The sequence below is a fragment of the Echiichthys vipera genome (assembly GCF_963691815.1).
Source record: "Echiichthys vipera genome assembly, chromosome: 14".
In the NCBI taxonomy this organism is placed as follows: domain Eukaryota; kingdom Metazoa; phylum Chordata; class Actinopteri; order Perciformes; family Trachinidae; genus Echiichthys; species Echiichthys vipera.
The window spans coordinates 17,218,715-17,234,462 of record NC_139839.1 but is presented as its reverse complement, the minus strand read 5'-3'; the positions used below and the strand labels follow the sequence as shown (position 1 = coordinate 17,234,462).

The 15,748-nt window shown below is 42.3% G+C and overlaps 1 protein-coding gene across 1 annotated transcript; it reads right to left on the bottom strand.

Moving 5' to 3' along the window:
* Positions 1-2,437: 2,437 nt before the first annotated feature.
* On the bottom strand, positions 2,438-15,034 carry LOC310957157 (A disintegrin and metalloproteinase with thrombospondin motifs 15-like). Its single transcript, XM_083927607.1, has 8 exons — positions 13,909-15,034; positions 9,910-10,042; positions 9,180-9,347; positions 6,744-7,027; positions 6,446-6,623; positions 6,178-6,350; positions 5,162-5,337; positions 2,438-5,032 (listed from the first exon to the last, which is right to left on the bottom strand). The coding sequence occupies exons 1-8, from the start codon at positions 14,842-14,844 to the stop codon at positions 4,240-4,242; spliced, it is 2,841 nt and encodes a 946-aa protein (XP_083783733.1). The 5' UTR covers positions 14,845-15,034; the 3' UTR covers positions 2,438-4,239.
* Positions 15,035-15,748: the final 714 nt, after the last annotated feature.

Sequence of the window (15,748 nt, the reverse complement as noted above, 5' to 3'; positions counted from 1 at the left end):
ATCTTTTAATACACAGGGAGTGCACTAACATAATTACAGTAAGGATGGCAAAGGTGCAGCCTGGAACTCAATCTGTAAACCTGAGGGATGCTTACAAAGGGCAGTGTACAGTATTCAGGAATTTTCTTGTCTGCCTTTGTTTTCTCTTTCAAATAACTTTTTTCAAACCTTTTAAGTAAGTTCACCATGTTTCTTAATCTCAGCAGTTCACTTGCTAAACACAATGCTATTATTACTGATACGAATGATGACTTAAACTACACATACAGTTTAAGACCTAAATTGTAATATATTTGAATCATTTTTGAAAGGACCAAAGGGTATGATCCATTTTGTGAATTTCAGTCATGTGTCCATTATCCCGACCTCTTCTTCCTACATTAGAGAATTCATGTTGCTAATTTTCTATCCTTCTATAAAAGTTGCTATCACTCTAATGGGAATGTGTATTTTATAAACTGTTCTTGATACTGAGATCATTAATGCTTGATATAAAGTTAAAATATAACACAGGGTTCCCAATGTAGGAGATTTATTTTTCCAAATCAAAAGCTTCACTTGAGAGGAGCTGGTGGAGCCAAACATTATTTTTGATAAGGTGATAAGGAGTTTGGCTCAATTAAAGCCATCAAACCTGCAACAAGATATGACCATAAGCCCGGGCGAAAGGCAACTAGGGGAACAAATAAATATTTCCATTGGCTCTCCTCCAGGTTTTTCTCTATCTGCTCTTATGTAGGTCAGACTACTCAGCCTTTTCGACATATCACGTCCTTCTCAAAAAGTAAAACAAAAATGTCGACACAAGACCTCCCATGCTAGACTCATGCTAGTTTTTTTTTTCTCAAAGTCCTCAGACGAGTCATCATGCCAGAACCACACAATTCAACATTTCCACCTTCTCACACACAGCTGCATACTTGGACTGGTCATAGACACAGACAGGGAGAAGGAGTCTACGTCAACCGGTGGAAAATATCTGTAGTTGCATGTCTGAAATGTTGACTGTAAAACAAATGCATGACAAAGGAGAGTTTATAGGCTACGGCGAAGTGCTACAAGGCATGCTTGCCACCCATCTCACCTATGCACTTACTGTGGCTGCACATGTGAGAGCTTGAAATTAATTTGGATATTTCACAGAGAGGCAGCAGAGAATCTGGGCATATGCTCTGGCACATGTTTCATAGTCCACACTTCATCTGCTTCCTCTCTTTCTTCTGTTTAATTTTAATGCTGACCCTTGCTACAAGTTTGCTCAGCATGGGTTCTGTAATGTTTCTCCCATGTATAATAACTGCAGTATTATACATTTTTTGGCAAAAACTATGCATTACTTAAACTGAAGTAATGCTTTTTAGTGCATTTAGCAATCCCTTCACCTTACTAGAGTAGCTAAATGTGGCTTCCTTATATGTGCACTTGAAGGTTCACACATTCTTGTTTTTTTTAAGGATTTAAATGTACAATTTCAAATGTCACAGAGCATTTGTGAAAAAGACTTTGATTCATGTCCCTCAGCAGTTATATTAAGGTTGATGTTACCTAGAAGTTAATGACAGCTGTACTCTCTTTAGGTTTTGTACAAACAAAATGTTTGATTCTGGATGTTTGATGAGGTAGTCACTTTTAAGACATCAGCAGGGCTAACACTAGTCAGTCACAGTGGCTCTCTGTAGGGTGGTCGCCTGTCTCACACTTGTGTGTAAACCATCGCGCTTTAGTCGAGTTGGTTATATTCCCTACATTGTGCAACACAGCTAGTGGGCCATAGTGGCTCTGGCTCGCCATCATTTCAAAGGTCAGGACTGTCACAACGACTTGCCATAAGTCAAATATGCAAATAAACAGTCCAAACTTTGCAAGGATTTATCTTACTCACACCCGTTCTCATTCCCAACTCATCAAAGGCAGCAGCTTGGTCAGTGTCACCTTAGCATCTGATACCAATCAGCAAGGCACCTTTTAGCGTTTGTATGAGAAGCACCAGACTTTCAACTTTGGTGCAGTGAGATGATGTAGTATAAAGAACGACAGGAGGAATGGGTCCACAAACACAGGACTTTCCGTCAGGAGGTCGCTGTTTGTGTTCCATGTGAAACCAAAAGTCATCGTTGGCTTATTTTATCTAACGTAACTAACTAACATATGTCACCAACTTAACTAAATATGTTTTTTGCCTAAACTGAACCACTGGAAATTAAAGAGGTACAGAGCATTAAACCGTGACGCCAAGGGGAACAAGTGTCCATATTTGACGAGTTGGGAGTGAGAATGTGTTGTTCCCCCACAAAGGAATATACTAATTGCAGCAATTGCTTAATAATAATTTATAATTTAATGTTCATCTGAATTTGTGAACAGGCCTTGATAATGACATTACTGCAGATCAGGAAAAAAAATGCAGTATTTGTTATAACTGTACATGAATGGCTTTATTTTTGGAATAAATACACTGAAATCAGAGACAATTACAAATGTCTGTGTAAAAAAAGATTTAAAAAGTATTTACATTGTTTTTTGCACAGAGCTGAATAAATATATACATAGTATACAATACAGCCCATGTAGGTCATTGGTTTCTTTTGCTGTACAAAGTGCAAAAGCTGATATAAAAAAAAAAGAAAAATGATAACCCAACAGTAACCCAGGATCCATCCTGTAGTTGGATGTTGGAGTGAACAATGTGGCCCCTTTAAGAAACAAAACAAGAATATAATGGATTACAGAATTTCAGGGAGTGTGTAGAAAGAACAGCTTGGCTCGAGCTGTGGGGCCATGAACAAGGAGATCCAGGAAAACACACATTCTGTACAGCGTAACGGAGGGCTTGCCAGTTTTTCCCCCTCTCTATCATTTCATTGATAATAAATTATCTGTGTTAACTGTGCCAGACAGCCATGACTCAACATGGCTGAGGCCTATGAACTGAGCAGACAATTGTTGTGGTCGAATGATAACGGAAATGAAGGAAGCAATCAAACACGCTGAACACAGGAAGCGGGAATCGAACACTGTGTGTGTGTGTGTGTGTGTGTGTGTGTGTGTGTGTGTGTGTGTGTGTGTGTGTGTGTGTGTGTGTGTGTGTGTGTGTGTGTGTGTGTGTGTGTGTGTGTGTGTGTGTGTGTGTGTGTGTGTGTGTGTGTGTGTGTGTGTGAGAGAGATATCAAACCAAGCCTTTGTATCTGAAGAGCAGTGCAATGTTGGGTGCAGCTGACAGGGACCACTGGCCATTGTCTTCTGCCCTGCTTTGCGTAGTCAGATCTGTCATGATCTAGTTTAAACAGTTTCCATGACTGGTGCTGAGTGAGTTCTGCAAAAAATTCAATGTCTACAGCTTCCTAGTTTTGGAGGAGAAATTCTGGCTGCATTGTTTGTTTCTGCAAATGTTTTAGGAGTAGAGCTTGTTTGAAATACAGTTGTTGTTCTGTAGAAATCAATCCAATATTGCATCAACCATGATGTGCTAGAGCTGTTAACCAACAGATTTGAAAATATGATATATTTGCATTGTATAAACAATGCAAGAGCAGCACAGAAAATATGTTAAAACAAGGCTACGTCAGTACAACCACATACATTATGTGATCTGTTCTATTTCTGAATCAATTCCAAGTTTTTAAAAGATTCCCTGAAAAAAACAACGATAAGATGTCAGATGAATACCGCACATAGTGTTAACCCTTAAATGCATTGTCCTCCTTTGTGTGAAATTTTGTGGGCATTACCTTTTTGTACAGTTTGTAAAATGTGATGCTCCTCTATCCTGGTATATTTGCTTAGGATTTATTTTATTTTATTTTTGACAACCAAGGCTTAGCTGATCTATTTGCAAGACTCAAAACTTTGTAAACCTCAACAGTTCAATAATTATGACATGAAATGGGTTCCAGACTCATAAGGTAAATTAGACTGATTGCTTGCAAATTGACATTCTGTATCTGCTGACAGTACAAGAGATTTGACTCTTTATTTTATTTCACCTTCTATCATGTTATTTTGCCATCAGACCTGGATCATGTCTTTTGAAGTCAGAGTGATGGCAGTGAAAAATATCTTCCAGCATTCATCCTGCGGCTTTCACTCTCCTTCTAATAGTTTTGTTGTTCTTCCAAGCAAGTATCCCATGATGCAGGTGGAAAAATCTGCACCTGACACCTTGTGTGCGATACTTGCAGGTGGATTCAGTTCAGTCCATTTAAAACAAAACAAAGTTTTGTAGTTTATAGGTTTTGGTCACTAGCAAGGCCTTAGGTTACAGAAGTCCAGCTCCTGTGGCTTACGTAAGCCAGTGCAGTGGTCCCTTGGGAGCAGGTGCCCAGTTTGGGTTTTGCAGTGCAACGGTCGTCTCTTGAAGCCCTTCCCACAGGTTCTGGAGCAAGGTGACCACTGCCCGATATGCCACTCGGGACAGGGGTCTCCGCAAACCCTGGTGGCTGAGGGTCTTTGTGAAGGATCGCAGTCCAACCCTGGCTTACCGTCTGGTCTCAGACACTGCACCATCCTCCTCTGGATCCCACTGCCGCATGTCACTGAGCACTGGTCCCAACCTGTGGATATCCATTTCCCAATAGCAGGATCCTCCTTATTATAAGACTTCTTCAAGGTGTCTCCCTCGTTATCCTTGACGACATCCTCCGCCAGGACACTGTTATGTGATTTTTCACGCCCTTCCTTCTTTGGAGTCTTGTCCTCCTTGGTCTGACGTGCGAGGTAGAAGGAGTAGCGGATGCGAGGAGGCGTCATCTGTCCCGCACACAGCACCTCCACAGTCAGGGATTCTCCCAAGGGCTTTACTGCCTGCAGGGTCTCGGACACACCAGCTGTGCCGCTGTAGCGCAGCAGGCTATTCTTTACAATGATGTCCCTCTCTCCAGCTGACACTATGTAGTTCCCATTAAGCAGATAGTGGCCCTCACTGTTTTTAACCGCCAGATAGTTGTCATCACTCCTTATTCCCTTGTAGCCTCGCTGACGGATGTCAATGTTGGCTGCGCCCACCGGTAACATGACCACAAAGTTGTAGCCGTGCCTGCATGTCACAACATATTACAGTCAACGAGAGCTTATAACGGAGACGCTGATAATGCTTTATGTTTGACTAAGGGGAAATAGGAATGTCATAAGCAATATTCCATGACTGTGTGTGGATTTTACTCACTCAGGCTTTGTGAAGAGTCCCGACACCTTCTTGCAACCCTTGCTATCACCGCCACAGATTCCACACTTATCAAACTTCTTGTTGGAGCCAATTTTTCCATCACAGCCAGCCTTAATGCATTTTCCTTGCACACACACTCCTGTGGAGTCTGGGGAACATGGAGTCCCATCCACAACCTGTAGTGTACAAAGAGACTTTAAGTTTAACTTTTCATATACAATTTACAGTACAGAGATAACATATATTTAGTCACAAAAGGCAACACAACAGAGCATCCAACAGTCCACTTAAACAGTCTTTGTGAGTTACTTTGCTTTATGTCTGTATTCCTTGTCATTAAAATACTCAAATAGTAAAAATATATTTGATTGCTCTTAAACATTAACTGCAGCCAGTTTCAACAGTTTTGGTTATTGTAATTTTTTCACTACATCCACTGGAAACAGTTCTCTTAATATATACCTGTCCTGTTTTCAAAATTAATAGGCATGGAGGCAAAACTAGTTACAGACATAAATAATAAATAGTGATCACACAGGTACCAGGATGATGTTTGAGGACAGTATTTGAAATGAGACTTTTTTCAAACTCCAGCTCACATTTTAAACTTAACTGTACACACAGAAAGTACTGTAAACTGAATTTTGGTTTCTCTGCACGACTTTTTCAGCTGCTCTGTGATTCCCAGCTACGTGTCGCCTGAGGACTCTTATCTACTCCTCTAAAGTCAGTATGATGTAGTGAAGTGGGAACTCTGCCTCACTGCTGCTAAAGCTCACTCCACACCCTGCTATCTGAAAGAAATAATCTATCCTCCTCCTCTCCTTCATTCCTTCTTTCACTTTTTGCACTTCGACCAGAGGCCGGTGGCTCCACATATCCACGTTCTCTTCTCTATTGTGGCCTCATATCTCAGAACCTTAGTTTATTCAGACTTTTGTCCAATCACCAATCAAATTATCTTTACATTTGTTTTTGGCTAAGCAGGAAAATACTCTGGAGATGATGCTGTTTACCTTGGGTGCCAAGACATAGAAGTAGCCGGTGCCGTTAGCCCTGCAGATGAGTTTACACCTGTCATCGGTGGACACTCCAGAGTACTTCGGTACCCACACCACTGAGGGGTCAATGCGGTTACTGTTGAAACTGCGGCCAGTGTTCGCACACTGCTCCTCGCGATGAGTCTTACCTACACATAGGGAAGGGTACAGGAGTTGAGAAGTGGGAACGCTCTAGAGGGAAAAATGTCATTGATCATAGTTGTCTGCTTTTAGCGCCTTGTACCTGTGTCAGGGCAGCGGTTCAGGTTGCAGGAGCGGTATTTGACCCGAACTCCTTGGCAGTATTTTCCCCCATTTGACGGAATTGGGTTGTTACAGTCTCTTTTAGACAGTTGGACACCGCCTCCGCATGTGCGTGAACAGGAGCCAAATAGGCCCCACTTCCCCCAGCGGCCGTCCACCTGGAAATACACAAACCAGTGGCATATTGAAGATCATATAACAACAAAGACTGTCCTGTCATCATAGTGCTGTTGAGTTGTATGTTGATATGAAGAACTCAGTCTTTATGTGAGCCTTACCCTCATATTTCTGACATGTTTGTCAGAGCAGACCCCTCGGTCGCAGACCTGGTTGTCCCCACAATGCGTGCCATCTGCCCAGGGGAAGTGCCGAGTCATACACACCAAATGGCCATTGGATTTTCCTGTGCACCACAGACGGCCACATGGTGGTTGCATAAAAGGACACGGCTTGGAGCCTTCTCCAAACGCAAGCTCACACTGACGGTTGAGGATGTAGGATGTTCCTGGCAGCACGTCAGGGAGGATCAGCGGTTTCTGTGGCTGGTCGAGCAAACATTCCCCTAGAAGACACATCGAATGCCAACTGTCATATTTGGTTGTATCGCTTTTCTTCGCTATCTTTGAGAACTTACACCCATTTATTAAAGTATGTGCTGACATATTTCACCGAAATATTATCACAAAATCATGAAAAACAATGCACTCTATACTTAATGCGTCAATATTTCCACTATGCTTTTCATTAAGAGTGTGTGTTGTGGGTGGGTGGGATTGTGGGTTGGAGGCAGTAAGCAGCCATTGCCCTTGTGATTTGGACTCTTTGAAGTCAAAGTACAGCTTGATGTAGTGTATGCCACATACCACACACAAACACATGCATGAGAACCCCGTCCCAACATAAGCTCTTGTTCTCATCTTTGATCCCACCCTGGGATAAAGTTATACTAGAATAATCTTACATTTTCAGATTTGAGCTTGACATTGTAGCTTTACACCAAAATATCATGCAGCTAGCAGGCAGCTCAGAGGTCAAAGGCCTGGACTCCATTTACAATATATGGCACACAGAAACCTTTCCAGGAACAGGCTAATAATAGAGTTTGACGAGCAGGTGCTTGGAAACATGAAAGATCAAGGTCACTGGATGATAAGGTTTCCAGGACGAGATTTTCTTTTTATCACACAGCTTCTCGCCCTTATGGGGAATTTACACATCCAAAACAAGTCATTTGCTCTGGGGAAAAACTGGGCTCACTTGCTTTGAACTATTTATTATGCCATTCGTGTTGCGGTGAATTCACAACATATGATAAGGCGGTGAGTGAATGAGCTGTAAGTGGTGGCAAATCTATTTCCTCCAATTTCACTGCAAATTTGGCAGGAGAAACGCACTGATTGACTGATAATACAAAAGCTATATAAACAAGTCACTCTACACTGAATAAGATAAACCTCACCTCTTCCTCCCTACTCTCTTTCCAAAAAGCAATCATAGAAAAACAATAGCTGGCACTGCCTGTGTGTGTGTGTGCCGATAAACGCACAGCTTACAAATCATTTTGGGCGCAGCGCTGCATGAAAACTTCCTCAAACATGTGGCAGCATGTTTTTTTTCCCTCCCCACTTTTCTTTGACTCTAGATTTTTGACAGACGACCGGGAGAAACCAAGTTACAACATTGTCAGATAGAAATCACTCCCTGTCAAGTCCAAAATGTTTCTTGCTCTGGACCAATTTGTGTTCTTTTGTTCTTAGGCCATCTCTTAAATGGACACAGAAAGAAGCTAAAAGGTTTGTCTATTTTGGAGTAAACCTGCATGGGAAACACTGGGCAGATACACCTCTCTGTCCAAACCACTGTGGCGACTCTCCCCAGAACAAGCCCTCTAATTTGGGACAGATGTGGGGGCAGTTTTAAAATAAACGTTTAGCATTGCTCCGAGGCCAAGTCCTGTGGTCTGGCCTGCTTGGCAAACAATCTGCATCCAACCGAATGAATTTCCTTTTTGTCTTTTCTACGAGCATAGTGCTATACAAGGTTAGGCAGATGTCACATTGAAGCTTTACTTGCGCTGAAATTCAATCATGCTTTCACTTGCATTTACCTCAAATGATTGTACTCATGCTGCAGCTCAAGAGGCTGTTAACACAGAAAAAAAGATAACTTTGTTTGATTCATGCCAGAAAGTTTAAAAGAAAAAGTATCAAACTAGATGCATCAGAACCAAAAACATTATCTTCCTTGTGTAGTCTAGCAAGGTCACCGTCCGCTTAGCTCCACTCAAGACAATTATGATTGGTTTAAAGAAATACAAACAAGCCACATCTTTTGCCCCCTAGAATGATAAGCTAATGTAACCAGGTCACACTCCAGCGCTGGAGTGCATTCTGGCAATGCAAGACTATTCCTTGTCAAAACTTGGTGCATTACTCACAATGTCGACAACTCGCAGCTCGACCACAAGTGTTGTGCTTGTAGTGGCTGATATTGCCTTGAGGTGTTATAACCTCGTGCAGACGTAGGGAGCGGGCTACAGAGATCTGATCCACAAAAGTCTATTTTACATTTGTAGTAGTATTCCCCAGGATGTTTCAACAGACTTTGATGTGTAAAATCTGTGAAATAACACTTCAATAATAGTTTACCTATGTCTTCACTTTAGTTTCCCACCTCTTCAATAAACTATGAGGCACAAGGTCATGGAAACTCACCGTGCCCGCTGTCCAGGAATTCAGTGATGATGGCAGCACTGCAGGGGGACCAGGGGCTGGTGCGGTTTATCTGAATGAGAGTGGGAGACATCATGTGGTTGTCCTGCAGTTTTCCAAACACATCCTCGCAGGCCCTCACATTGTCGTGTGGCATGTTGAACACGTGTCCTGTTGAGAGGAAACGAGATGTCAGAGGTCTTTCATGAATACACGGATACTTTCATCTGTAATTGCGCACTCACGCTATAGGAAATGTTACGGTAAAAATGCATTTTGAACAAACATCATGCTCTAGGGCTAAAAAATGAAGCCAATGCGCAAGTGTCAAAAACTGCAGTTCCTTGAATGGCCACTTGAGGCTGACTCCAAAAGCGAGTGGTCTCTATAGCTAATTTCCCAGTTTCCACAGTTTTACAGGGAGTATATTTTTATATAACTCACCTGTTTATATTAAGTCTTAAAGTTCTGCATTATTAAAGGCGTGGTCACTCTCAATGACAGGTGGGTGCCATCACAGGTGGCTATCAGAGACTGTAGCCTTCATTTGGCCCGCCTCAGATCTATCCACGCTCCACCCTTTTGCCCATTTTTGGATTAGCCAGTTAGGCAACATTAGGCACTGCCAAGATGGTGACGGCCAGAGCTGCCCACATTGAGCAACGGATGACGTCACGGAGACTACGTCCATATTTGATAAAGCCTACAGTATTGAATAATGGTGTTGGCTCACCAAGCTCGTGAGCCGTGGTGAAGGCTGAAGGTAGGCCATCGTCTTCGATCACAGAGCAGCTCCTCTTGGGGTCGCACATGGTGCCAACATCCGCCATGCCAAGAGTGTCACAGGTGGAGGCTCCACACAGGTCCTGGACAAAAATAATAATACTTTTGCATAGGTACATCTAATAGAGCGTTGGAGACACATAGAGAAAAAGCCAGAGCACGGCACTGCCGTTTATATAACAAGCCTTGGCCTTCATTTTTGTACTATGATAACATTGTAATCAGGTTGCAACAGTCTAACTTTAGAGTTTGTTTGAAATCTGTTTGATTATGAGACTTTTCCTGCCTCTTGCCCTGTCTGACTTTTTTTTAGTGATGTCACCTCGTTCCCAGACCTCAGCGATTAACTTTGTGAGTACAGTGTTATTATGTTTTTATTAATACCAATAGAAGCGATGTCCAAAACTAAGAAAATAAGACCCAAGTTTTAACATACTGGAATTATCCTATAAATTGCCTTGGTGTCATTACAGTAAGGTTTGTTTTCTAGAGATTGGAAAAAGATGTGCTAGTGTTAAGCCAGGCTTTCTACCACCCAGTTTTTAAGTGTTTTTAGTGGGCGACAGTGTTTAGAGCACACCTTCTTCTAAGACGTAATGCAACTGTCCCCAATCATAACATTTCCATGCCAGAGCACAGTTTCCAGATGACCTATTTCTCCACCACAAGGTTTCAAACCCCAATCTTAGTGAGTATTCATTTGGAGCTGAACCTCCTAATCACAGGATAACTTCTGCAGTAACCGCCACAGAGAACCGCCCATCTGCTTGGCTCCTAAACAGCTCTGTCTCTACATACCCAGAAACACAGAAAACCAATGATGGTCAGCTATTAGAGATAAAACTCAGCGCTGGGTTAATGTCACACAGCCCTTGCAGTCATCCTCTGCACTGATGTACACATTAAATACAGTGCCAAGTGAAGACCTCGAGTGCTATGACAAATCATTCCTTGAATAAACCACAAAACCACAATTGTTGGCCAGTGCAAATCTATTCCAGATGTGCTCATGTGTGCAGATGACATGTGAATGCTTGCACCATTTATGAGCAAAAAATAAAAACTGCAAGACGGACAGGGGAGAAGAACCAGCAGTGTCAATGAGTTTGTTCTTTGCTTTGACCTACTTCCCACATCTGTCGTCTATCTTTGCATTTTTTGTGCGTTTCTGCAATTTAAATATAAAATGCGTGTTATCTCAGCAAAGAAATATTTCCATTTTAATTTTGTGTACAGATTTCAATGCATTTACTGTATCTACCACGTGGCCTACTACAGTTTGTGTTTTGGGTGAAATGTTCATAATCGTCATGTTTCTCAGAGTGGTTTTTAAACTAAAGACTATGAGGAGAGTAAAAATAGCTCCAATACAGCAATATCACACACGGTTTATGACATCTGGACATATTTGGGTGTGCTCTTTTCATTCTCAACCCATTATCTATCATGTGAGTAAAGGCCAACATGCTGTGAGCTAAAGTACATGCTGTGAGCTAAAGTACAACCATCCCCCTCTCTCCCAGGGGAAACCTAAATACATCAGATTTAGAGTTAGATTGTCTTTTGGAGACTGGATGATCACATACAATAAACTTTCTGTGTAACTTAATGAACTGAGTAAACTTGCAACATTCTTTATACAACAATCATGCTGGCTCTAGAGTTTAAAGACAACCGCAGTTGCCTCTGGACAACACCGAGTTGGTCTTCATAAAACCTTTCCAATTACACTGAGGGCTGATAAACAGCAGACAATGGACGTGCCTTTAATGCCCATTGAAAGTCAGGGCAAACCAAAATACCACCACTGACTAATTTCAAGTAACCAAGTCACGGATCAATGGAAGATAGACTTTTTGACCTTTGCTGAGTTGCTGAGCTGAATGCTCTATTATGAGTGGGCAGATGCTTGATTTCTTATCTGCCGCTAAAGTGTAAAATACTATAAATAAATACTTTGAGTCTGTGAGGGGCAAGTTTTTCTGTATGCATACTACAGGCCTGAAAGGAAAGGAAAACATTGTCAACATGTCAATTGGACTTTAACAAAGAAGATCAGGCAGTCTTACATATAATGTCACGATCATATTTGTTAGGCCTCTCATATTTCAAATCTTGTGTATTTGTTTTTGAAAGAGAGTTCATTCTTATAAATGTTATATTTATTCATAAATAAAGCTGAAATAATGTTTGTTGCATGGAAAGTGAAATCCCAAAACGAGCATAGGTTCCTGCTGTAACTGATGGATGGTGATAAATGAGGTGTAAACATTTACATCTTTTAATTGTTGTACAATCTAAATGCTGTATTTACCCATACATGCCATTCTGTTTTTTCTTGTATGTTTTAGGAAAGAAATTCAAACGGCAGGAACCTCACGCATAAGGGTTAGGGCCACATTTTCTTTTTAAATTTAACAAGCCCTGTTAAATGCAGCTTCTTCTGAAATACAGTGCTTTTCACAGTGTAGGTCATTCATTCAGTCCAGTATAACAGCAACTCAATGAATGACTAAATCCCTTAACGCCTGTTCTTCAGCTTTATATTGCAGGTTACAGCCACATGACTCACTGTCTGTTGGCAGGTCTAGACTACCTATAACATCATCTCTTCACACAGAGCTTATGACCCCAAAACCTGGTAACACCCTAGAAGTGCTTTTACACGGCACATCTTTCAGGTGTCACAGCCTAAACAGGGAAGAGCACGCTGTTTGTGCCTAGGAACCTTACAGCAAAAAGAATGAATTAGAGGGGACATGCGGGACAGAATGAGTGAGGAATGTGTTGTAAATGCAACTGTGCAGGCTGACTGCAGCCTGTATCAGATTTGCAGCAAGCAGGTGGGGGCAGAAACATGGAGGGATGTGACATCGCTGATATGCACATAAAACCACATAACCCCCTCCTCCTCCTACACCACTCCCCCACTCCCTCCATCTCTCCCTTCGGGGCCTGTTTAATGAGGAGCAGGCAAGGTGGTGGGTAGGGCTGGAAAACCCACAGCTGGAGGAAGAATGGGAACGGCGGAGGGAAACAAGACACTTCCGACTAATGCATCCCCGGTGGCACTTAAATTTGGCAAATTTACAGTTAAAACAAGCATTTGTTTAAGAGTCTGATATTACCATGTGTCGTGTTGTGTCATGTTAGTCACATGTCATGTTCAGCATCACATTACCTGTTACCTTTTTGACTTTTTAATTCCAGTGGCGGTGGCTTTGAGACTGCAGTTGACCCTTTGACTGCAAAATAATAACCAAACATGCTCATTCTCTGTAATGAAACTTGCATATGCTGATTTGTCAACTTTATTTCCCAGTCTTTAACGTGGGAATTAAATCAAAGTGGGAAGAATCCCCAAGGCAGAGAGTTCATCATAGATCAGTGGTTACACACTGACCTATGAATGTGAGCAATGACTTCATCTGTGATCCTGCCTCATGTGCCAAATATCTGGGAGTGTAGCGAGAACTCGGAGGTGGGTGCCAAATCCATAAAACTACCCTCTAAGGATCCATTGAGAGCAATCAAGACTATTTCTCTGTTCAGCTCAAGTCATTTCCTCAGTGACCCAGCCTCAGTGTCAAAGTTGTGATGCTATTGATGGATATTCACTGATTGCCTGTTCCCTGAGTTCACCAGAGGTGGAGAGTGTGTTTTGATAGCTAATCGCTGACACGCCAAGATTGGTCATTAGGTGTAATGTCTACAGCTTTTGGTGAAACCAAATTCATCTATCATCAAACATAAACATGGCTTACGTATATATATATAAAAAAAAGACCCTATTGATGCCTCATTGTTTTGGGACATATAGAGATGAAATAGTTGCTGAGAAATATCATCCGATATACGCATTTCTGTGCGTAAATACGCTTACTAAATACCCCACTCTCCCGTGTTACCGCAGACCCCTGCAGTGTGAACTCAAATAAAGCGTTGTTACCTGTCTAGTGAAAAGGATTGCTGTGTCCCAGTAGTCTGGCAGTTTGTCGTTGTTTTTGTTCATCTTTTTTTGCCAAGTGCAAAAGTTTCGCAGCGTCATGGCTGCGTTCCCGGACACCTTGGGTCCTTTGTCCTCCTCGGTTATAATCACGATCTTTACAACTACGATGTTGATGGAGTTAAGGATGCTGGGGTGTTTGTAGAGCCTCGCTGCCACTGACATTAGTGTCAAGAGGTAGTGTTTCAGGTCATCTCCGTGGAACTGCGCCATGGACTCATCCGCCACCACGAGCGTCTCCACGTACCTGGGGATTGAAGCGAACCGCTTGGCTCTCCCCATCCTCTTTAGCATCGTCTCGGTCACATTGCTGTAATCTTTTAGTCGCTTGTATTTCTCCAACGATTGCGCAACCTGGAGACTTATGCCGCTGTCCACTGCGCATCTAGAGGTTGAATTGAGATTTAGGCTGTTGCTGGTTCTGCGCCGGATGATGTGCGCACCTTCTGCGCTTGTGGTGTCATTTCGCACCGGGCTGATGAAATATTCCCAGCCTTGAAAGCCAAATGCACCTTGTAAACCTTTACAGAGGCTCAAAGCAGCATAAGAATGTGCGTCAGCATTCACATATCCGGAGTAAAAACACCGGCTCATGTCAGTGGTGACATCGGTGTTGGAGAGCCAGAATGCGTCTTGGTTAGAAATGGAAGGGGCAATGAAATTCGAGTCCTGGTGTAAATCGATCACTAATTCCTGCTGGAAAGCTCGTATTGTTATGGCACATTTACCATTAAGGATATCCACGTCGTTGTCAAAATCCCTCCTGTCATGGTTGTGGTTATCCAATCTAATAGGGAAGCAAAGTTCACTTTCCATGCAACGAACAAGTTTTGAAAGTGAGAGCACAAAGTAGAGGAGAAAAGTTGTTTTGATAAACATGACGATGTTTGCATTCAATAAAGAATACAATGACCATGAGAAAAAAACAACAATGTGCAATCTGTCAGCTCAGTGGACGCGGTGAGAGCCACAGATCAGGTTGAAGAGCATAATCCAATGCGCAGGATTCTAAAACAATGCAGGTCGTATGAGTCCACTCAGTGCAAACTCCTCCTGGTCATGACCCATTCCCATTCTCCACCTGTGTGTGCTGAGTCGACTGCTGCCTTCTGTGGACTTTATGCATTTTCGTCATGTGTAAATAATATGGAAACTCAATCTCTCTTTTGGAGGGGGCAGTCTTTGGAGGCGCTCATTGGATGCGCGTCTCAGCTCAACTTTTTTACGGCCACTTGAAACTCAGCAAACAGCAGGCCATATCATCATGTCCCAACACTGGGATTAGTGCTCAGATCTCCCACTCCCAGAGCTCTGTGTGCTCAGACCCCGCCTGTACTGAATTCACATACTCTGCAGAAGTCCATCAGGTCAAATGAAATGCACACTTACACACAAACTGCGGAGATGCAAAGAGCAGCAGAAATGTGTGCTACTTTTAATATTACCTAAGAAGGATGCTTTAATAACTTAAATAGTATCTGATTTAGAACATCAGTGGGCTGCAGGAATATTATAGAGATCTTAAAATAAGGTGAGCATGACACAAGTCACTACTATTATATTGCAGCTGAAGTCCCTTAGAGGAATATGAGACTGCTGTGCTTCACATGTCATGGTCCGATCCGTTTCACTGTCGTAACTCGCGTACGACATCTGCTGGACAACAACATAAATGGGATCGTTCAATATAAAGATTGTGTAGTGTGATTACTGCTGCCAGGTGTCATGTGGCCCTAATAATGACACAAGTGCAGAGCGGTGGTGGAAAGTATGTCCACCACAG

Coding starts and splice junctions, on each gene's coding strand:
- LOC310957157 (XM_083927607.1), bottom strand. CDS start 14,844: ATGTTTATCAAAACAACTTTTCTCCTCTACTTTGTGCTCTCACTTTCA. Junction 5,338..6,177: donor TCTATGTCTTGGCACCCAAG/GTAAACAGCATC, acceptor TGTACACTACAG/GTTGTGGATGGGACTCCATG. Junction 5,033..5,161: donor GGACTCTTCACAAAGCCTGA/GTGAGTAAAATC, acceptor TGTGACATGCAG/GCACGGCTACAACTTTGTGG.